The sequence below is a fragment of the Melospiza georgiana genome, chromosome 13 (assembly GCF_028018845.1).
Source record: "Melospiza georgiana isolate bMelGeo1 chromosome 13, bMelGeo1.pri, whole genome shotgun sequence".
In the NCBI taxonomy this organism is placed as follows: domain Eukaryota; kingdom Metazoa; phylum Chordata; class Aves; order Passeriformes; family Passerellidae; genus Melospiza; species Melospiza georgiana.
In genome coordinates, this window is record NC_080442.1 from 12,608,970 (window position 1) to 12,633,653 (window position 24,684).

A 24,684-nucleotide genomic window follows, 5' to 3' on the forward strand; every position below is an offset into this window, starting at 1 on the left:
ACAGTCACATGAATCCACATGTCACTGTTTAGTCACTGCGCCATTAGTGAAAGACGACACAAGTGCTTGCCACAAACCCTGGACTGTGATTTTTCACACACTAAGAAAATCACTCTTACAGGCAAAAAGTACTAGACCATGTACACAACCTCCTACTTATAAATTCACTGTGAAAATATAGTAAAAATGAGAAGTAAGAGCTATATAAGTTGAGAGATATAGGTGATATGAGTTGTCTCACTATAAAACCCAAATTTAAGGATGTTAAATAAAGACTCTATCATGTTTTCACCCCTGGCTTGTATTAATCAAGTTTATAGGTATTTGTAAGACATTATAAGAAAATTACAACAAATGACAATTTCCATCAGTGTTTTGAGACTCCTAACTATTATCAAGTGGTCTAACATGGAAATAATTTTTGACAATTCATTGCATGAGATAAAATTATTTTCCACTACCCCCCCTCCATAAATATACAATTGAATTTCTTTTTTAACAATTTTGAAAGAAAAAAGAGCTTCACATTAAGACTCTAGATATATCAAGGTATAAATTACTCATACTTAATTCAAGATCAACTTAGGTCTACCATTTTCTGATTAAAAAGTAAGCTGAAGCATAGGTAATTTTAATTCTTGCAAGTCAAACCAAAGATAAGCAATATTAAAAATAAAATCAATCTTGCAAGTAACATCAGTATACATTTCAAACAAACAAAAAAAACCCAGAGGGAAAGGGGTTTCAAGACACTTGAACACTTCACCAATTGCCATGTTATAAAACTAGATGAAACCATAGTAGTACCACACTAAAAAAGATTTCCTTTTACATAAGAGGTATTCAAAGCCAAACACAAACAACATTCCCATTATTTTGTTTCCAGAGAAATCTCCTCATCTCCTCTCACACCCACATCCACTCCATCTTGTTTTTATTTCCCCAAAACATATGAAATTGATACCAAGAGCAAACCTCTGGGTTGCAAAGCCAACAGCAACACAGAAACAAGTCAAGTCTTCTGCTCACAGCAATAAAGGCTCTCTATGGACGAGGAAGGATTCGAGATATAAGACCAGGAAGAGGTACAGGCAGGAAGACAACCAAAATCTGATACTATCTTTTTCAGCTTCAACCTGCAATTAAGCTTATTTCAGCTGTTGACTACACTCCCCCACCCCAACAGAGAATCACTTGCTTTCAACATACAAAGCCCCCATTGACCTCACACAACAGCTAAATTTGATTTTTGCTGAAGTACTGCACTTGTAGCTGAAAGAGCACTTTCATTCCTGCTTTTCTCCAGACAGTCTTTCAGAATGAAACTGCAAGTAGTGCATGTGGAATTTAATTCTTATGCTGGACCCAACATTTCAGAGAAGCCATTTCAGGGAAGTGCAAATGAATATGAGTTTGCTGTGCTTTGGTAACCAGAACCAATTTAAAACTGAAACCTTACGCAAGTCACTTTTGGCATAGAATGTTTAAGATTGAAAGACTAATTAAAAACACTTCCAACTGAATATTTCAAGAGCTAATAGAGATTCAATGTCACAATGTAGTATTAATCCTTTTAACTTTAGGCAGCAGCATATTAAAGAACCCTACACTAACTTCCAGATTGTACCATGATTTTCTTTCTGTTCAATATTAGCTTCAAACAGCACACAGGATCTCAGTAACTGCACCAGCCACTGCTAATATTCTCCAAGACAACATTGCTGAAGGGATCAGGTGCTAACACAAACACAGAATAACAATCTCTAACTTGGATGTAAAAAAAAAAAAAAAGTTCTGCTCCAATTCAATAAACAAACTGTGAAAGGTGCCCAAAGATGCCCAGACGAAAAACAAGAAAAGCTGGCCTGAGTTCCAGCTAAGCCAGTTCCCAAGTTCATTAACCAGTGGATCCTGTCACCAGTCAAAGCACAAGCCACTGGCATGAGGCTCCAAAACACTTCAATCTCCAACGGGAAGTGCCAGGGATTCTTCTGCAGAGTTTTAATAAGGGCCACAGGAAGCGGAAGATCTTTCATTGGTTGCTAATATTTAAGAAATACAATGAATAAGAGATAGGATCAACCTGATGCAATGCTATGAAGCCAGAGGAGAACTTGCACCAAGACAACAGCTTGTTGGATATGAAGGGGACAATTGGTACAATCCACCTCACCCACACAATTACTGCTGGGAGCTACCAAAAAAACCCACCAGGAAAAGAAAGGACCATCACCAACACAAAGTTTTCTGACAGTTCAGTGAGCTCAAGCAATACAGATGCAAAAACAGAGCAAGTAGAAAGTCCAACACAGGAGAGCCTCTGGAACTGATGTGAGGAAGGACATGTTGTCCCCAGGAGGGACAACACATGTTTTAGCAGCCTGTAAGCTCCTGGGATGGTTGAACTCATCTACTTGAACCCTAAAGCCACAGAATGCCAAACCAGTATAATGAGCTCTCCCATGCTTTGCCCTCCCTTTCAGTACTCACATGTACCAAAATGAAACAAGGAAATGATCAAACTTTAAAAAAATCAACCACTCCACCTTCTGCCAATTAGTTTCAACACAGATTGGTTTCTGAGCTCATTTATCACATGTGTGCTATCTGGGCAGGAGAGAGGGTCTAGCTGCAGACACGTGTGGAAACGCCTGTTTCAGCAGCAGAGCTGCTAAGAGAGCCACTAGCCAGCACCAGGCATTGAGAAGAGAAGGAAAGAGACCCAAGTACTGGCAGTTCTGCCCCTGCACTGGAGCCATGCCTGTCCTGTACACACGGATGACAGAGCCCTGCTGCACAGGGACTCCGGGCCCCAGGCAAGCTGCCACCAGCAGAGCAGCCAGACTCTGGCCCCAGCACAGCAAACAGGGGCAGTGAGGGATCACGGAGCAGATGTGTTTGGGGGAGGGAAGGACCTCCCACCAGCCCAGTTCTTGGCTCAGCTTCAGATGATTTTTGTTTCAAAACCGTAATGGCTCACGCAGAAGACCCACAGCTTCACTGACCCCAAACATCCCACAGAGCAGCAGAGGTGGGCAGTCACTGGTGAAATCACTGTCAGAGGGGCAGGCATGCTCCCACAGCTCTGGCCACTGCTGCTCCCATCCCTGCCTAGAGCTACATCAGCTCAGCCATCTCATGCAAACAACACAAATATTTGTTCTGGTGCACTGGAGAGCTTGCTCATCTGACAGAAGATCAACTCCAGAGAAATGACATACACTGCACAGGAAGTGACATGGCTAAAAATAGGACAACCCTTTTTAGGGGCAGCAAGCCCTTGCTGAGCATCAAGCCTACTGTAAAATAAATCCCAAGTGCATACACGATCCATAATTTCAAAATTGGCCTTCCCCTAGGTGGCTTCAGCATGACACTTGAAGCAGCTTCATAGCTGAAATGACAACAAGGTCTTGGGATCAACATGTACGTCCCTCTCGGTTTGAGGTGTCACAAAACAAACGTGGAGCTTGTCAAGCTCCTGGAAATGCCTCTGGGCTCTGCCTGATCCCCCAGAGCTGTGCCTGCACAGCATTCATGGAGTAATGCTATGAATTCTGAAGGTTATTCTGAATGCAGAATTGATTTATCTTAAAGAAAAAAAAAATGACAGAGCTCTTCACAATATTTTAAGCACATTCCCTGCTTTGCTTTACAATATAGTTGTATAACCAGTTGTACAAGCCCTAATGAGAAGGAACAGACTAGAGGGAAGTGCAAGAGATTTCAACAACTCCTCTCAATGCAACCCCAGAACATCTACTTCACTGAAGATTATGGAATAAACACCCTCTTTCTGTATTAGCTAAAAATTGCCAAACTTCAGCTGAAATTACCTGTTTCTTAAAGACATCTATTGCCACTAGAAGCATGGCAGCACACATCTCTGCAGGCTAAGCCCTCCTTTTGCTACAAATAAGGTGCTTACAGTCTACCTGTTCCTGTCACTCCCGCAGTACACAACTTCATTCATTTAAATAATGATCCTTACTGCTGCTGCTACAGGTCCTGCTTTTCCTCCCTCACCATCACATCCTCAGAGTAAATTCCTCTCTGTACCAAGCAAAAAATATGGAAAGGACATGCCTATAAAATGTATAAATTGAAGATGTAGAAACACCAAAGCAGAGCAAATCTTCTGGATATCAAGTTCTCTGGAGAAAGAGACATCTTCCAATATTCTGTAAAGTAAGCAACAAAATGCTTGTGGACTTCTCTTCCCCACAGAGCAGGCACTGTGATACTGGTCTTCCTCCCCACCCCCTTTCTTTTTTTCCCTTTAATTAAAATGTTTATATGCCACTAGTTTCAAATAACTGATACCCCAGCTTTATAGGCTTCAAATGTTAATCAGTAAGATCAGAGAGAGCAGCATTTAGCAGGATTAAACACACAAGGTTTAAGAATAATCTCTTTCACTGCTCCCCCCCAATTCTAGACAAGAAAAAAAACAAAACTGGCACAGAAGCCAGCTTTCTCTTTATCTGTCTTCCCCAAAGAAAAAGGTCTCTTGAACACCAGTTACCCTCATACTTCAGGTTCTGGTAAGGAAAACAAGCAGATCCTCACACCCTGCAGTACAGTTTTGTGTTCTGCAAACACTCCTAAAATCTGTGACTGGTATGGGAAGGATCCCTCCCAAAAGCAAATGCTGAGACCACCCAAACAGCATTGTGCCTCAGCAGCACAGCAGACACAGTTTGAGCCATTCTGATGCCAGCTTCGAAACTGCTGCTCAAAGAGAAAGCAGAACAGTGTGAACTACTCTTCACTGTCAAAATCAGCACACTGACAGTTTTACCTGACACTCACCTCAAATGATAAATCCAATTTTAACAAGTGATTAAAATATTCCCTCCTCTGTCATAATCACCTTTATAATGAAGTAGCTCAGCACTGACTGAAATAGCATCAACACTTATGGTCATTTTCTCTTTGTGCTAATGAAGCAAAGAAGGAGCTGCAGAAGTGGTAATGTGTGCTGCTTAAAAGCACAAAGCTTCATTCCAAGCACAAATAAAACACAAAGTTGGGCACACAAAAATACATTTCACTTTTTAGCATGTACTGGCACAGACACCCAATACCACCTGTACCACCATATGAAAAGGCAGGCTGGTACAAAAGGCAATAAATAGGAAATCCATTTCTCTACAGGCTTATCAAAACAAAGGGCAAATAAAAGCCCAAGAACAAAGTTCTGTTGAATCTTGCAGCAGAAGCTCCCAAAGCACTGGCTGTGATTGAGGATACCAGTTCATATTGGAATTTGCTGCTGAGGTGTCCTGCTTCCAGCAGGACACTATTCAGGGTATAAAGCACTAGAATCACAAATTAAAAGCAAGCTACAGAACAGTCCTGGATTTTTTACTCCATTGCTGTCTCCCAAAAGGCTCCAATTTATATTCACTGAGCAGTCATTTGTAGCTGCTTTAAGGCATTATCATGTCCCAGCAACTTGCTATGGAGCCAAGAAGAACTGGCAGATTTGAATAGGGGCCTCAGTCACTGCAGCTCAGCCCAGCTTGCTGGTTGCAGTCAGACATGCCATTTCATCTTACAGCTCACCCTTGCTAAAGCACTGCAGCTGGTTCACATTTGCCAGCACAGCTACATGTGTAGTTACACTCTGACCCAGTTTCATCAGAATGCTTTGAGTTAAAAAAAGTGAATATGGTTAAGGACCAGCTATGCAAGCAGATCTGTAAGGGCAGCGACCTCTTTGTTCCTGCAGCACCAGAACACACAGCTGCTGCATTTTTCAAAACACAGGAGTTCCAACTTGCTCAGCACCAAGAGAATCCATACATTTTAAAGCTTCTCACCCATTCCACTGAACCTCCAGTTTTTTTCCTGCTCAAAGTTTTAAATTGCAATGTGAAGTAGAATTTATATGACTTCATAACAAAAACAAAATACTCACGCTAGTGACCAAAGACTTACATAAGATGTTCTTTTAACTCACTTGACAAGTCATTTAATATCTACTATGTTCCTGTCTATTCCTGTTGAACAGCTTTTTATTTTTGTTTCATGCACAGACTTAATTTAGGCTACAATCAAGCACTTATACTAGACACTCCTAGCAGAAACTTTACAAAAAGGTGTAAAGAGTTAGTCTGTTCTTCACTTCCAATTTTTATTAGTTAGCAAGCTTAAATCCTTCCATGCAAGAACTAAAATGTAAATAAAATTGGAACTCTTAAGAAAGCAATATCTCAGATTTAAGATGTCAGAAAGACTGTGAAAGAATCACTCTAGTGAAAAAAAGACACACTCGTGAGAGAAAGTGGCAGATGGACAAAAGAGACAGTTCAGGTCTAAGAAGGGACACAACATTAGCAACTTTTGTAACTAATCTGAGCCAGAATATCATAAACCCTGGAGGAACACCTGGTACAGACAAAGCCTCCAGTGTTAAAGCCTGTATGCTGCTAAGTACAGCTGACTGCTCTTGTACTCAAGGTTACACAGGGAACAAGAGAACACTTCACTACAACCTCTCCACTCTTGCTAAGCAAGAACAAAGATGCACAGATTCTACACTGGTATCAAGGAGATCACTGATAATAAGGACTCAGCTTTCCATGCTTGTCTACATACACTATTAATAGATGTTACTTTGAAACTGTAATTACTACTTGTGACCACGCTTAACCTTTGCAAAGCATGGATTACCAGACCCAAAGATTAACTTCTGTAAAAGTGGTACCTCAGACTCTCATTCACCTCATGCAAAAGCATCTCACTGCTTGCAGTAACCACTTAAAGTCGACAAACAAAAACAAGTATAAGCAAATTTTTCATACTTAATTTCCAAACTTTCTAGTATAGTCAACACACCAGAGAAAGGGCCAATTCCATGAAGGCCATTACTCTACTGAAAATTAATTCTAAAAAAACTCCCAACAATTAATAAGCAATGTAAGAGGTACATTTTATTACCTAGCATGAAGAAGCACATTTTATCTACTCTGGATTTCAAAGAGGCAGAGTACAGATAAAAGGATCTGTAGTGAAATTACAGAAAGCTGCCACACAGAGCTACTGGTGTGATGCTGGGTTTTTTGCAGGAATGACCACTATTTTATGGAGCATCTGCTAACTGCTAAGACACCTAAAAAATTAAGTGCAGCACTCTGTATAAAGCCTTCAACACTCCTATTTATCATGCATTTCAAATTGAGTCTAAAGCAGCAAAACTACAAGTCAGGATGTCAAGGATTATCATTGTTTGTACATTTAAGCCTGTACATTGAGACTTCCTAGCTGTTCTAGACTAACACTGCAGCACCACTAGAACTAGACCCTTGCATATGACAGAATCCAAACTTCCTGAGATTCAAAGAAACATCATTTTTCCTCTGACTTAAAAAATTTAAATGCCTCTTATTCCCCAGTAGCACAATACATTTGTAGGCAACCCCAATTCATCCAGCAAACTCCAGTCCAGAGCAACACAGAAATGCTTTCAGAAAGAGGCACCACCAGCATGTTCTAAGTTTCTGTCTCTCCAGTGATGACTATCAGAAAATCTAAGCTGACAAAGCTGCCTTTTTGGAGAGGTCAACCTGAATGCAAGTGAAAACAACAAAACAAAACCCACATACACAACAAAACTCACTTCTTGGGTTCAAGAGAAAAAACAGCAAACAACCCTTGGAGCTAGACATGCTTGTTTACAGCAAGCTATGACAGGGGCCTTCAATAAACATAACTAGTTAAACATTAAAAGCACCGAGAGCAACACAGTAACTGTAGCTGTACAGTACATTGTAAAGACAATTTCTAAGTGAGTTACAAAGAAAAGTGAAGAGCAAAGAGTATATTGTGTGTTTCAGGAAGTTGGTTTTGATCTGGCATCCTTGGGGGAGGCACAGTGAAGAAGTTCAAAAGGTATATCTGAGGAACACAGAGAAGACACTGGTGAGCCATCTGGTCATGCTGTCCTACCCAAAGCACTGTGTGTCCATGCACAAGCCAGAGACGAGTGGCTTGCTCCCCAGATATGAAGTTGTACTTACTCAGTTTAGCCCAAGATCTAAGGCAGACAGGCTGAGCAGGCCCATTTCTGGAACATGGCTGTCTCTGAGACAAGACTGACACAGAAACCTTACATGAAGTAACACTTGTGACAGAACATGCAGCTACTTTTAAAAGAGCACCCTTTTAGAGTGCTTGCTCTGGCATCTCTGCTCAAGAGGAATAAAAACTCAGAAGTTACACCCATTAGAGAAACCAAACCATGTCAGTGATTGCTCATCAGCAGTTGGTTGTGTCAGCTCACACAGTTTCCATCATGTGTGGCTGAACTGGTGCCAAGCTGTACAAGTCAGACATTGCTTGAGGAGCCCTTTTCTTTCCTCTGGAGTTTGTGCCATCTCATACCTGTATTCTGGCATTCAGGTGCTGCAGGAATACTTGAGTTGCCCTTCACAGTCCCATAAATTTAAGGTTAACTAAAAATCTGTCAGATAACAGAAATGCCTTCTTTTAAAATGCTCTACAAAAGGTAAGAAAGCTATTCTGAAACAGAGCAAACAGGGTCAGACTCTGCCTTCTCTGGTATCAGATATTGAAGCTGGCCATTTCAAAAATCAGAGGTTGTATAGAATTAGAATCAGGAGATTCTAGAATTCTCTCAATTCCTTTAGAATTCCAGGCCAACAGGGATGCAGGAGAGCAACTCCATAAACTATCTTTGGCGCTGTATTTTAAAACAGGTTTGACTTAACACACTGATGAGAAATAATCTGTAAGAAGGATTCAAACACTTACAAGATTACCCTCATAATTACTGAAAGAATAGATAGATTCACTAATCGCTTCTTTTGAGCTTCAGTGAATAAGTAATCTTCTCTCAATACAGCATAAGTTTCACTTATTTTAAGCATATCAAACCCAGAAGAGATAAAAGCCGCTTTAACACGAGTTCCTGAAATAGACAGCTTCTTGTTAACAAAGCACCTGTTGCCGAGAACTGACAGTAAGCACAAAACACATTATAATTTGTTTTCATAAACACCACTATGCAGAATTTTAATTAGCTTATAATGCCACAGTTCTACTAAGAGCTCCTGCTCTAATATCGGGGTTCCTATGCGTTAATAAATAAAACTGTCATCATTTCTGGCTAGGGCATCTTGAATTCAGCTTAACTTCCAAGAACACTGTGATTATCATGCATGATGTGTAGCTCCATTTAGAATTATGCACTATATCTAATTTAAGTGTGTAAAATTATACAATACTCTCACTGTGGTTTGATGGGGAACTCAACCTAAAGCTAAAGCCTGACCAAAGAAAGAGGGTATGTAAGGACAAGTTTTCAGCAGAAGAGGTGTAAGTACAGCGTTCCCTGTGGCAAATCTGCATTCCTCATCTCTTTCAATACACTTAAATTTAGTCAAGGGACTCAAAGGTATTACTTTGTTTTAACCTCAATGCCATTCTGGAAAGAGAGGGGTGTTTGCTGCTTTTTTTATCCCTTAATTATTATTTCAATCACTGGGGAAGCCAGTTTACATGATCCCAAACAAATTACATACTAAAACTTATCACCCTGCACAAAGCATAGGAAAATACTTCACAGGTGATCAGCAGCTGCCATGTTGGACAACTGGTATTTATCCATCACTTTAATACACTGTCAAGTTTCACTGAAGATAGGAATAGACCAACTGGTCACACTCTGAAGTTTTGCATCTTCCCTTAGTTTCCTCTCAGCTTCCTTTCACGCTCCCTGAAACAATGGAACGTGTAAACATCCAACTGCAACCTCTAAACATGCATTCAGGATCTATTCATATGCAACTAATGCATATGAACAGATGAAACAATGAAACAGGTAATTTGGGGCTTTAGATACCTCTGTCCCAGCTTTGCTGGGACAGGAACTGATCTACCCTGAAGACTTCATTCTTCAAAACCTTGGACTGGCTCTTCTATCTGGTTTATGGTTGTAGGTCTGTGCCAGAGGAGTCAAAGTTAACACTGCACTGCAGGAGGAAGGTGAACCTACTAAGTAAGTCAGTAGCAGAACTAAAATTTAAGGCATAGCCTCTCTTAGAGCTTGAGACAAGGAAAAAGGCCCACATCACTGGAAGGTCAGAGCGTGAATTAGTGAGAGTTGCCTTGTGTCAGCTTTAACTATCTAAGTGTCAAGTTAACAGATAAGGGGCTAGGGAATGATCAGAAATTTGCCATGAGACACTCTCCTTTCTGAAGGTTTCCAGAAGTACACCACTTGCTCAGATGGAGAGGTCACTGCTTAAGAAAAGCTTAAAAAAATACTGGAAGCAACTTGATTGAGGACAACTGGCATTTCTTCCCCCACTGCCATCATGGAACAGAAAATAGTTTTTTACACTTCTTCCCTAAGCCCATACAGAACAGACTGCACATATTTCAGTTTCTCAACTGAGGAGAAAGCCAGAGCTGACAGCTCTCGAGTAAGAGTCTGCATTGCAAACACTGTGCTTTAATCACCAGGGCATCGTTTTTACCTACAAAATACTCCAGTTACAACTCTCTGAACTGCCCTCCTGATAACCAAGTCTGCTATTCATTCTGTTTCCAGACAAGATTCCACTATGTGAGCACACATTTCTAGTACAATGTCTCCCCCACTCACTGCCCAGAACACTTAGATCAGCAAGTTAAGAACACAATCACCTAAAAATAGCATGGCTGGGTGCCACTGTCTCCCCACTTATTACTCTGCTACCTTTGTACAGAGTTTTTTTTCTACAATTCTACATGGAAAAATAAAGCCACAAATGGCTTTACAGGAGGGACTTGTAATCAAAAAGGCCAAGCTGTTAAGTAGTGCCCTGGGATTTCCCCTTTTTCCTCAAGCCACATAAACAGAAATTTACATTTTTAGAAACATTGTGAACAATAACTCCTTAAGTAGATACGATTTCTCTTTTTATTCTCTTGCCATAGAGATTGTATTCTGCCAGAGGACAGATTGACACATGGCAAAGTAACAGCACTTTCTAAAGAAAGAAAAGTTCACAATATAAAGGAAAAGTACACAAACATAGAAAAATGCAGGCCAGATCACCAACTATTTCGCTTGGCATATTAAAGCCAGTGTCACTTCAGAATGGATAAAAACGGGGAGAGAAAAAAAATCTGCTCACAGGATATTGAGCTTCAACTGTCAACAACGTGTGGCTTCATATCATGATGTTCATTCCCTTCCATTCACAAGCTATGGGCAACAGGGCTATTATCAGGAAACAATGGAAAAAAGAACAAAGTATTTTCCTTTTTATTATGGTCCTGGGTCAGAAACAGGAGGGTTATCAGCAAGAACAAGGCCCTTTAGCCTGGCCTCAGGATGCAGTCGCAGGCACAGCAGGTTCAGCAGCGCCCTCGCTACAGCCTGGAGAACAGCCCAGAGCCCTCACAGTGCCTCCCACAAACCCCTTCTGTCTCACACCCCCTTTGTGAGGGCAACAATCCCCACACAACTGAGGAAGAATATTTGTATTCCTTACATTAAAAAACCCCACTAATTTTAACCATTAACCTGCATTTCAAATACCAACTGTCCCATTGTAAACCTTGATGGTGCTCCAGGAAACCCAGCAACACTGCACTGCAATTTTACACTGCATATGCCACCCTGTTTAAGTTCACCAGGCTGAGCTTCCAGGCCATACAAAAAAGTTTCAAAAAATTCTTCATTTCAGGCCTTGACAGTGTGAGAAATTAAGGTGTCAGAGCTGCAGCAAGGACAGAGGTATTACTCAGAGAAGACTAATGTTCCAAGCATTCTGATTGTGCAGTGTGGGATCTGAGGTTGAAGACAGAAGGATAAGTAGGTAGCAACTAATCAGGGATTTATTTATATACAGAATGACTAGGTATAAACTTAAGACCATGGGTCACAGTCACATTATGACTTTGCAGAATAACAAGCTAATTCCTGCAGAAAGAGACCAGAGGCACGAGCCAAAAGTTTCAATGACACCAAGTAAGAGAAAAGCAAATGCAGGAAGGCAACAAAATCAACCAAGTGACCAGAGTGTGAAATGAGATTTTTTGTTGTTATATTGGAAGAAAAAAATTAAAGCAATTACTGCACTGCTGTGCACAGAAGTTTAAAATCTCTTTTAAAAGCACTCAAAGCACCAAGTTTGACTGGACTTATTAAGAAGGCAATAAACATTCCCAGCTGTCAGACCATTCTACAAATCAAACACTCCTTTATGTCAGCACTAGTCTTAGCCCCTGCATGGTTTGTCACACACAAACTGATAATTTGTTTGTTATGTAACTAATAGTAATACACTTACCTTGACCTATTGTTACTAATGCTGCCTTCCTCCTCTCCAAGGATACTTTAAACAAACTCCATGAAAATATGTTGGTACTCAAAACAACTCCACTGAGCCATTCTGAAGTCTTTGCCCTAAAAACCATTTCAGCAAAGTCCTTCCATGTTGTCACAATTTCCTTCTCTTTCTTTGCACGTTAGTAATCAAATATTTTGGTATCATAAAACAATAATTACTTTTCTTGTCACCTTCCACCTGAAGGACAACATTTATTTGATAACTAATTCTAATTAATACCTACAAAGTCACTTAAGGACTTGACACCAATATCCAACAGCATGCCATACCAGCATGATATTTGGATAGCATAAACCCAACGTGAGAAGTCTGGCAAAATTCACTTAGAAAACTCTCTGGTATCAGCAACTAAAGCTACCTGATAAGCATCTTACCTGATTCTGAAGGAGCTGGCCAAGGACAGCAATCTCCAAACCTTTCAGTTTAACACTCACAACCACTTCTTTTGCCCCCACCTTGATAATGATGCAGATCCCAATATAAGGTCATCTCACAGCACAGAAAACCTTCTGGTACATGACAACATTGCATTGCATTAAGGACTTGACTGTACTTGATTTTAGAAAAACATGCTGAATTCAGACAAAATTCATACAGGGGGTAGTAGAGAAACAATTTTGTCCTTCTTTGGAGACTTAGATCTTTCCTGCCACCCCATCCTTGAAACCAGCATGATCAACAACTCACTGAATGTTTTCTTCTGGCAATCTAACTTAGAGATTGCATTCTGTCTAAAATGCATTAATATGTCCAATTTAGGTACAGAATGCTACATTTTTGCCTGAAGAATCAGTGGTTCTCTTGCTGCAAATATATTTTAAACCTTAAGTGGAAAGTACCTGCCTTTTTCATGCAATATTTTGCTTTCAACAGCACAATTATATTCCACAGCACACACATGAAAATCATCCAGACTCCTGCATTGTCCAAACCAATGGTGAAAACTTCAGGCCTTGCTTAAAAAATCCCATGCAATGCAAAAGGTTTCAACAAGCCCAAAACACCTCACCTCCATCTCAGAAATACCTCTCTTAAGCTCCCATTCCAATTTGACTATTCAGTTGATATTTGTCTCCCTAATTCTTCACACAGATAAAGATGCATTAGCATCATGAATTACAGGACACACTGGTGCAGTGATGCCTTAAACCCTGGGCTGGCTGAACTGCTGGGGTGGCTGCCAGGCCTGCCAAGCCAGCCACACTGTTTGTAGTTCAGTTCTCCAGATCCAGGATTATTCCGTTTCAGACTGACAAATACCATACCCTGAAGGTTAGAGTGCTGTGACACAAACACATCCTGGCAGGGCAGAACAGCTGAGCAGGGGTGGTCTTCAGCACAGAGGCAGTCTGAGCTCCTGCAAGACTGCTGAGGCATTAAGCTAAAGGAAGAACTGTGGGTTTAATAAAACTGCTGCTTAGAAAGGAGCTATTTTTAGGAAATACTCAAATGAGTGTGTTCATTTGTCTAAGTAATACTCAAAATACTGTCTTAAACTGAGTTAAATCCTAACCTGATCCATCTTCTGCTCCATTTAGATCAACTTATCTCTTAATGCATAATTTAATAGCCAAAAAAGTTACTTCTCAAATTGAAAAACCCCTCAGTTTCTTTCAATAATTGGAGAATGAGTAAAAAACCCCAACGTGATCGAGGAGAAACAGTTTTTGCAATGTCAAAGCTTTGTTTTAACTAATCTCTGTTTAGCTCAAAAGCCCTATAAACACACTTGGAAGAAGGGATCTGTTAAAAATATACCACCCCACCCCTTCAATTAAGGGCTGAGAAGCTTATGACACATCTGAGAGATCCAACAAGAACAGGGAAGAAAGACTTAATGTTCCTGATACTTCTAAAGGTAAAAAAAAAAAAAAAAAAAAGAAGGTTTAAAAATCCCAAACATGTTTCATGCCTCTGTTGAGTGGAGTTTAAACCAAGAACAGATCCCAACTATTTTTATTCCTTTGTAGGTCGTGTGCAATTAAATGCTTATTTTCACAAAACCTTATTACAGTGTAAACATCACTGGGCAGATGATCTGCCCCACCCAGAGCGAGCTGCACAGCACAGGAGGACACACAACTATCTCCTGAGGAGCCCCTGTATCTGCAGGAGAGGGCTGGTCCTGGGCACCAATCTGCCCTGCAACAGCAGCCCTGTGCTGATCACACCTCCCCAGCTCAGCCCTTTCCTAGAAACTGCAAGAAAACCAGTCAGAGGCCAACCCTCCCAGCAAAAGCAAGGGCAGGTGTCCCTGTTTGGGCATCACTGACAGGCTCTAGGATGACATTATTCTTGTCCCCCCTCCCTTCTGCCTTGGGCACAGGGCAATTAGCAGAAATGATCCCTAAACCACTTGGGAAACAGGGGGAGGAAGAGAAGGGGAAAAGAGCCAGTTGGGCTGGCTCCAGCCACGAGTTCAGAACAATTTGAGCCAGCCTAGCTGCCTGTGCCTGCAGTGCCACAGAAACCACTCTGCTGGGAGTGTGCAGGAGGCCACACGTGTGGCAGAGAGGGCCCAACAGGAGGGGGACCCAGAGCCCACACTCCTGGGTTCAGGGTAGACAGCAGCCCCCCATAAGGCTGGGGGATATTTTAGAGATCAGCCCCTGGCAGGCACACAGCCCAGGCAGCACTCAGAGTGCAGGGTCACCATCCCAGCTGATGCTGGGCATCCACCTCACACTGGGCAGTGCCACCAGCAGCTGGGGGACTCCAAGGCACAGATGTCCTTTGTCTCAAAGAGGAGAGATAAAATTTCATCCTGTGTTTTGTACACAGCGTTACAGTGGATTTTGAGAATCTCTTATTCACATCAGAGATGTATATTCCATGCTGGCAGCAGAAGCAGACACATAAATCCCACAGCACACAACACATTCACAGTGTTTAAGATGTGCAGATGGAGCATGTGCAGGAGAAGGTTTTATGGACAAGAAATGCTGGAACAACCAATGGTTGTGCAGGGACAACACGGGTCCTGCCAGCAACGGCTTTGAATGCAGGCAAGAAACATTTGCTGTAGCCTGAATACAGAAGTTGTACAGCTGTGCCAGCAAAGTGCTGTGTTTATCCTTTAGGGCAGATTTGCTTTCTACAAACAGCCTGCATTAGAACTGTATACATGTGGCAAGAGGGTTGAGCATTTCACTCCTGTGTTGAATAAATCAGCAAAACCGGTCCCAGATAATACATCCTCCCTAAGTTGGGGGCCAGAGGGGACTCAGAAACATGGCTGCTCAGTCATCAAGCAACAGGAACCAAGTTCCTCATGTATTCAGCTTTATCTGGTTCTAAATGAAACCAGTTTTTGGCTAAATGTAATATTTAATAGAACAAAAATACTTTAGTTGGCTTGCTTTAGTTTTAGTAATTCTAATATACATACTCATCAATTTAGAGACATTCCAGCTAACTCTAGTATTCTTCTTGCCCTCACCTCACACACCTGATCCAGACACTTAGTCTTAGGCCTAGCATCACATGGAAGTAAAGAAATGAATATCCAGGTATTAAACACTTATGTATCCTTGTCTTAAAGCCAGTACAAGAAACCTACCTCAGCTGTCAGCTAAAAGACCATATATAGTCATGGCCCACTCTAAAACAGTATTTTTAAAGTTTAAACAGAATTCAGGACATTTAAAAATGGCATAAATAGATAAAGACAGCAGGAGCAAATTAATAATTCAGATCTATAAACCACTGGCCCATGGCAAGACACCAGTGTGTCAAGACACTGATATATATACACAAAAAAAGCAATCTATACCCAGCATTTTGGCAGAAAACAGAATGCCTCAATGTAAAACTGAAAGAATGAGGTATACTTTGAAAATAACACTTGTTTACATTCAGTAAAGGTCTAAGCAATTGCTTTCCACGGTCATTTGAAAGACTGTTGCTCAATTTCTCACATCCATCCTTCTATCACCATGACTAATCACACAAAACCCATCAAACTTCTTAGACTCAACAAGTATTGGGGACATGAGTATTTCTTTCCAATTCCCAGGAGCAGCCGTGTATCAACACAAGTGATTTTATAAAAACAGGAAGTATTCAGGGAAGTGAGAAAATAGATTTCCCAATCTGAAAGCTTTGTTCTGTATGTGGCCTCATCTAATACAGAAAGGGTGACAATTAAAAGAAAGTCTTCATTCCCATTAGAACCCCCCTGTTTCCTGCCTCGCCACTTCCTGCTCTCCTCCCTCTCACCCTATCCCATGCCAATTCAGACTTTTCCTGTTCCTGAAGCCCTTTCAGATGCACAAAGTGGCACTGAAAATACCATATATGATATAACTGGTGCAGAAACTGAAAATAATCTTCCCTCAAATAAAACACCTGCTACCATTAGGCAATACAGGTTTTCAAAGGGATTCAGACCAATTCCAAAGGAAAAAGAAAATCGTCTACCCCTTTTCCCCCCCACCCTTAGCTGGAAGGGTAATAGCTGCACAACAGAGCAGTAACACTTCATTTTTCCTGCCTGTGTTTGTAATCAGACCCAGACACCCTACAAAACTGATTAAAATTGAGGAAAAAATTGCCATGTTTTACATAGTTTTTACATATCTTTGTTCTAAATGCTAAAGCCCTGCGAGACGTTCTTCTCATCAAGAACAAACACACAGACAACAGCACAGCAGCCTTCAGTGATACAACAAAGGACAATTTAAGACAAATGACTTGGAGCAAATGCTATCACTGAATAATCCCACAGCAGCTGTCATAATTAGTTACCTCCAATCTCATCAGAATCAGGGAAGTTAGAGTTAAAATCGAGCTCTCTTCCTGTAACATTGTGTAACTCCAAAACAGCAGCATTATCCTCGCTATTTTAGAATTAACATTTCTCCATAAGATAATGGGGAACCGCTCGATTCTTCCACGCCAGAACACCCGGTGCAAGGCGAGAGATGACAAAAGAAACTCGGTCAAGTTTGAGTCTCTCAGCACCTTATTTCCTGTCTAAAGAGCCCTTTTGTTCTGCTTCCCTGCATAAATGTTAATATCCTGCCATCATTAGAGAGCGGAACGACGAAGGAAAGCCCCACGCACATGAACTCCGCTGCCCCGGAGGGCGGAACGACGCCACACGACGCGATTAGAAGGGCAAAATTCCTACCAACACGATCTCCACAATTTTCTGTTCGCTTCACCCCAGATTAACTTCACTTGGAGCTGCACTTCGGCGCAACCTACCGTGGGCACGGGGCCCGCCCTCCCGCTCCTATTGGCCGAGCCGGCGGAGGCCCGCCCCGCCGGCCGGGCCGCGCCCGCTGATTGGCGGAACGGGCTGCCCGTCACGCAAAGAACTTTTCCTCGCTAGCAGGTTAGGCTGGGCGGGCTCGGGCACCCAGGGCGCGCGCTCTTAAAGGGACCGTGCCCCGCTGCCGCCGCGACAAACCCGAGCCGCGGGCGGGCGCACCCCGGGAACGATGCCCGGGACGGACCCCGGTCCCTGTGGGACTCCCACCCCTCCCGGCACCTCGCTCCCGAACGGGACCTCGGGGCTGGCAGAGAGGATAACACCCGAGCGGGCTGGGAACGCTTCTCCCGCGGCAATTACACAACTGCCGCCTGCTCCACTTCTGGGATAAAATTAGCTGTGGGTTTGGAGCCCATCCGCGCTTTAAGGGTGACTGGAGTTACCCCGGGAGGCCGAGCACACGATATAAATTAGTAACCCCGGCTAAAAATACATCGGGTCGCCGCTTCCAAAGACTTCCACCCATTTAAAGCATGAGTCAGCAGGAGCTCCGCAGGAAGTGACTGTCTCCATCCCACAAGGTACCACGGCTTCTGCCAGAAACTTTTTGTGCTTATTCAGGCTTCACTTGGCTGAACAAATTTGCAAAATCCTGGTCACGTTATGACAGCAGCGTTTCTCACGGCACAGCTTCCTCTCGGCACCACACCAAAACCTGACTTTTAATCTAAAAGTGGTTCTTTTTCCTTCGTGCAAACACAACTATCCACTGAACAGATGAGTAAAAACAAAACAAGGCTTAACAAATATTTCACAAGTGCAGATAGGACACCTGGTTCAAAACGAACCTTGCCCCATCCTAACAAGCAACACAGGGAAGAGGCAGAACACAGTCAGTGTTCCCTCCTGCACCCACAAGCATCATCATAGTTACACAAGACTTATCTGGGTAGCAAGGCTGCCTTACATAAAGTATTTTCACGTGTTTAGTGTAAAATATCTAAAAATACTAAGCCAGAGGAAGATAAAGCACTTGTCAGCACAAGCACATTGGTTGTTTTTGTCCTGTGCGAAGGCAGAGAGGAAAAACTTGTTTCTGGTTCTTGTCACCTTTCCCAGTGCTGGAACTGCCTGCCTTCCCTTCACCCACTGCCATTACCACAAAACAGGGAAGTTTTAACTTCCCTAATACAGATTAATGAAGTCCAAGGCAGTCCAGCACACTGCTTTACTGCAAATACTGCACAGCATCAGGAAAATATTTACAGCTAAGTGCTCCCTTGAGCTGTGATACACCAAAGAGAGCATAAAAAACACCTTCAGGAGGGACATTTACTTCTGCTAAAACGATGAAATTGCACATTTTGTGTTACCTATTTTAAAGCAACCTATCATGCCAAAAACCCAAGTGCAACTGAAAAGCAGCAATTGGTTATAAGCTGATATGTATGAAACACTACAAGAACAGAATTAACAATATTCACATAACTTACACACAATACCTAAAATATAAACTGAAAGAACCAGACCTTAATCCTTGCACCTTAATCTAGTGCCCTGCTGGAAGCTGATCTGGGGTCCCCTGAGCACAACTCATACGTGCATGACACTTTTTTTGATCAACCCTTATCTAAGCAATCAAAACCAAGAACGCAGTTCACACAAACAAAACAAACCAATGAAGCGTCCCTCAAGTATCTCAGAAATCAACCTTGGAAAGCTTCAATTCAGAGCACATTAACTTTAGGCCCATAGAAACAGCAGCACAAGTCACAAATGATAGCAACCAAACTGCCAAGTGCTAGAAGACAGGAGAACCCTACAGTCAACATTGTTGTTGGGGTACTTTAAAAGAAGAGGGGAAAAAACCCAAATAAAATATACTACTCCAAAAGTCTCCAGCTCTGTTTGCTACCACAGCAGTCTCACCACCTTGTAAAGGCAATGAAAAATAATTTTTATCATCAAACATCCCACACTTGAGCTCACGTTTCTGTCACACAGGCAACTAGCAGCTCTTATCACTACAGGGGAGATGTTCCATCCCTTTTCCTCCCCACCTCTTCCCCCCACAAGCCCTGCAGTCTGGCCAGCTCCTGAAACCAGCTCTGGTGCTAATCAGCCCCTTCCACCTGCCTTCAGACCCTGAGCTGGCAGAAGCCTCTGATGAGCAAGAGTGTGGCTTACCCAGAGCAGAAGGGGATGGCAAAGCAAACTCAGCACTGGGCTCCCAGATTTTCTTACCTCACCTCATTTAAAACCCAAACACACCCACACCATAACTGCCCTAATAAGAAAACCCCAAGAGTTATTTGCTATCCTCATAAAAGTGAAGATCCCTACATCATCTGTGGAGTATCCAAACTGGATTCATGGCTGACCCTTAGGTCACTGGACTAGAATTCACAGGTAAACATATCTGAATCTAAATATTGGGAATCCATGCATTAAAAAATTGCTATTCGAGTCATTATTCCATGCTGAAGGAAACAGTAAAACTGGATTATAAAGCCTAATTTTCAGTTTCTGCAAGAAGCCATCTATTTTCCCTCTAAACACACACACATTCTGGAAAAATGGCACAAGCACATTTTAAGGTTCAGGCTCAAATTAAGCCTTTGCTACTATTAAAATATCTGTAGCAAAGCAGAAAAAAGGAAAACAGCAGATAGCAGCTGCAAGAAGACTAAGCAAGAAAGATTTCACAGCAGTGTTAAAAAAAAAAAATCAGTTTGCTGCCACCCAACTTTGCACTTGGACAGTAAAAGAGCACCTGACTCTCATTTGACTACGGTAATCATGCAGCAGCTAAAAGGCCATTTGTTCTGTAATCTCACACACACACAAGACAGCAACTTTGGGAGACTTGACAGCTCAAGAGATCAGGAACAGAGCCCTCCATCTGTAAGTCACCAGTTCAAACAGAGACAAGAATAGTAGTGATCAAAAGCCACATGTGATGGCTGTTCAGGGATTAGATGAAGAAACTGTTACTCAATCCAGGCCCCAGCAGATCAGTGTGAACCACAAGAGCTTTCTTCACTATTTTGCACCTGGTTTTCAGTCCTGAATCCATCACATCTCCTGGATTCTGTACATGTTAATAAGTAGCAAAGAAACTGATCTGCTGCATACACACACTGAACTGGCATTGGAGAAAAGGACTTTACCCTCTGGTTGTCAATGTTGTCTGCACTACAGCATGCTGAATTTTTAATTTTTTATTATTATTATTATTATAGTTCAGACTTTTAGCTTTTCTTATTACTACAGACAGCTTTCAAAGAAATATTTAACTTCCCATGCCTTTCACACCCTCAGATGCTGTAACCCTATTTATAAACAATAGTTCCCAAACTTGCTGTGTATTTCTGAACATATATCAATTTTAAAAGTACATTAGCATAGGAATTTCAGAACTTTGGCATTTGAGAAATGACTGAGACAATATAAATTTTTTTTATCAAACCTAAAAAAACCCATTATTTCATGAGTGCCATGTCTACATAAAGGCAGTGGGAAAAAATCCCTATGTGAAGAGACAAACATTCCTTTTCATATTATGCATTCTTCAATACATCAGTCTGCAAAGTCTGCTCCTTTCCAGCGTGACTTTAGTTTTAGTTTTGAAAGTTTGCAAAAGTACCTGGAATTTCCAACCTGGATAAGCAAGATGAAAACAAGTTCAGAGTGTATGTTGACTGAAGGTCCCCAGAGCTTGGGTTCATTGTCCTGCTTCAAACACCACCACCAAAAACAATCTTCTACAGAAGCCCAACAATACACAGCTCATAGTTCTTAGCAGCACATTGCTTCCCGAGAATGAAACTGCTGATGAAAAGCCAAGGTCCCAAAACCTAGCAGGAAACTTATCCTTAGCTGGAACTAAGGAGGCCCTCACGTACAAAGAATTCTATTTGCTATTCCAGGACTTTGAAGAGAACAACATACCAGACTGATGAGATTTCAGTAATCTTGAACTTCTGAGATTCCTCTTGCTGCTTTCAATCCCAGACGTACTACTGCACTGCAACAATCAGATCTGGAAACAACAAAGAGGTGCATGTGGTAAACACAGAGAGCTCTGCTGAGCTGTCTGGACAGCAGCACAGACACACCAGACAGACACATCCCACTGGATTGTTTCAGCAGCTATCTCAAAGCTTAGCTGACTTGAGATATTATTAAAGTTCCAGCATGTTACACCCCAACTCTTTCTATATAGGCAAAAAGCCCTTAACAGAAACATTTGTCCCTGCCCTGTGGCATCCTGGCCTACAAAGCTGGATAGCCCTAACAGGTTTTAGCTTCTCAGCAGCTGCCATATGGATTTGCTTTGGGGTGCTTGTTGGAGTTTTTGGCAGGGTGTGTGATTTGGTTGCATGTTTTCTCTTTCCTTTTTTTAAATCAGAACACAAAATTTTATCTTGTACAGCTGCACAGCCAAGGTCTCTGGTGACAGAGGGCCACATCACTTGCCTCAGCCAAAGTCCTTGAAAAAGGATCTAGACATTTTAAAAGACACTTCCTTGATATCAGGTATCTCTTGGGTGGAGCAAAAATAAGCACACTACCGTTTCCATTGAATTCAGCATGGTCCAAGTGCATTTATAGGTAATCTATAATAATCTTTGTAGGTCAAATGATGTATCTTGAAAACCAGTCACAGCCCATTCAGTATTAAAAAAAAAAAAGCTGCATAGCAATTAACTGCCAAGAAAATGGAGCCAGAGCCAGAAGTTTGTATACTTCCAATTTTCTCAGAAATCAGACTGATTAATATAGCTGTTACAAAACGACACACTTTCACAGAAACAGGGATTACCTTTATCTGTAACCATAGCAACTTTTCAGTAGTTTGTGTTAATGTTACTCTCCCTCTGATAACTTGCCACTATCTCTTTCAAGCTGTTTGTGTAAGGTTTTGAATGTGCCATCTGAGACCACGCAGTAACAAGAAGTTGAAATGTAAACTTACATTCTTCAATGACACTCCTGTAAGGATACTATGTCATATACAACTCTGTTAATTTTTGCCATAAATTCATGATTAGTCAAGAAGTTAAATAGTAACAGATTAAAATAAATTTAACATGATTCACAGGTTTTTAAGACAAACATTTTAAAAGGTATTCTATGAATATATACAGGAGACAGTTTTCCCACTAGTGAAGAATATCTTCTTCTCTATCTGCAAAGTAATAAACCCAAGGAAATTAGGCCACTAACATGTCAGAGACTTTGTCATTCAGTACCATAAGGAACAAAAATCCTCCCATAATGCATTAATTTTGCCCTGAAAAATACAAGACAGATCAGAAAAGACCCAATCCCCTTTTTCTAAAAGTTTGTTGATAGTAAAGAACAGGTACGTCAGCACTACAAAAATCAGATAAAATTCAAAGAGTAAAGCTGTAAAAGTTACAGGACAGACAGGAAAGAGACAAAGGCATGAATTGACATATTTACTTCCTCAATTGTTGACTTACCATCAGCCACAGTTCAGAAGAGGATTAGCCCTCTGTGCAAAAAATTATTTAAGATGACACAAGACAAACAAAAACGTTTTCTTGTAAGTAGGAGGAAGAAGAGAATAATTTCTTCTTCTTTTTTTTTTTTTTTCTTTCGCTGAAGTTCACAGGGCAGCTTACCAAGCTGTGCCCTTCTCTATTCAGTGCAGAGTTTGGCACAGTTAAGATGTGAGCACAGAACCTTAGAAGAGTGAAAGAAGCTCGGCACGCTCTTTGCTCCCTGTAACTCTTATGCAATGACACCTATTATAGGACAAGCCTGGACAAACACCCGGGAATGGACTTCAGAACACAACGGTGCACTTGAAGTCAAGCCATGCAGGGGGTGAAGAAACCACCACGGTTTTGCTGAATGCCTCCACATCACACCAGCACATACGGTGGAAGCTTCTATATTTCGTTGCTGCTGCTGTTGTTATTAGCAGTAAGGTAACTGCCCTTTTTATTTTCTAAGGTTACCTAATCCTAACATCCTGTGGAAACACGAGTGGATGTTCACACCCTTTATCTATCAATCTAGGCTTTTGGCAAAGCCTAGGAGGCAAGTTGGGTTAAATCTCACGGGCTTCCAGGGTGAACACCAAAACAACAACAACACTAACTTTTCATGAAGCAAAACGCCAAAGTACGACAGACTTTGCAAACATTAACCCTTGGTTCAACTAGAAGAGCGGTACAACACAAAGCGCACGGTGATTCCCTGTGAGCACCTCATCCCCACAGCAGCCAAAGCCGCCGCACCGGGCTCACCCGAGGGGCAGCGGGGCCCGCTCCGGGCTGGGGGAACCGAGGGGCGGCCAGGGCAGCCGGAACCCCGCGGGCCGTGCGGAGGGCGCGGGGCCGGGCCCGGCGGGCGCCGCGCTGGCCGAGGGCCGGCTCTGCCTCTCCCTTCCACCCAAGGACACGAGTACAAACACCTCTGCCCCGGGATGGCTCCTGCGCACGCAGCCGCCGACGGGGGTGGGGAGAGCAGGACGGAACCACCAAAAAAGGCAGAGAAAGAGCCGCGGGCCCCGCGCCCGCCGCCGCCCCGCAGCCCCTCGCCCGCTGCGTGCGGGGGTCGGGGGCACGAAGGGGGAACCCTCCCCACAGCCCCTCCGCCGCTCGCCGGGGCCGGTGGGCGGGCGGCCGCCGTCCCCCCGCCCCGTCGCGGTGCGGAGCCGCCGCCGCAGCCCCGGCCCGGCCGCCCCGGCCCCGCCGCGCTCCCTCACCTGCGCCGGGCCCGCCGTGCCCGCCGGCCCCGCTCGCTCCTCACCAAACTTTTTTTTCCCCTTTCTCCGTGTTTCGTTGCCCTCGGAGTGACGCGGGCGGGCGCTGATTGGCGGAGCCCAGGCAGGGAGGCCGCGGGGAGCGGGAGGCGGCGCCACGGCCCGCGAGTAATTATTACACGGCGACGGCGGCGACGTGAACCACGGAATGCTATTTAAAGGGACAGCGCCCGCCCGCAGGGGTGACCTGAGGCGAACGCGGCGGCGGGAGGGCGAGCGGGCAGCGGCTGCTGGGGCGGCGGTGGCCGCGCTCCTGCCCCACAAATAAATTCATTTTGCTGTAAAATACCCGTAGATGCGCC

At 42.8% G+C, this 24,684-nt stretch overlaps 1 protein-coding gene across 5 annotated transcripts in view; it reads right to left on the reverse strand.

The window, feature by feature from the left end:
• The window catches only part of ZFAND6 (zinc finger AN1-type containing 6), a 36,343-nt gene extending 11,873 nt beyond the window's left edge, over window positions 1-24,470 (reverse strand). Inside the window, exons 1-2 of one of the 5 annotated variants that reach the window (XM_058033534.1) lie at window positions 24,326-24,470; window positions 21,535-21,625 (exon numbers count right to left, since the gene is read on the reverse strand). Coding sequence is in view for 2 of the 5 variants with exons in the window: in XM_058033533.1 (XP_057889516.1) it covers window positions 17,433-17,434 (2 nt within the window). In the remaining 3 variants the exon portion in view is untranslated. Of the gene's footprint in view, window positions 1-975; window positions 997-17,432; window positions 17,455-17,499; window positions 17,583-21,534; window positions 21,626-24,325 lie in introns of those variants that run through there. The other 4 variants (XM_058033536.1, XM_058033533.1, XM_058033532.1 and 1 more) reach the window with 4 other exon arrangements.
• Window positions 24,471-24,684: the final 214 nt, after the last annotated feature.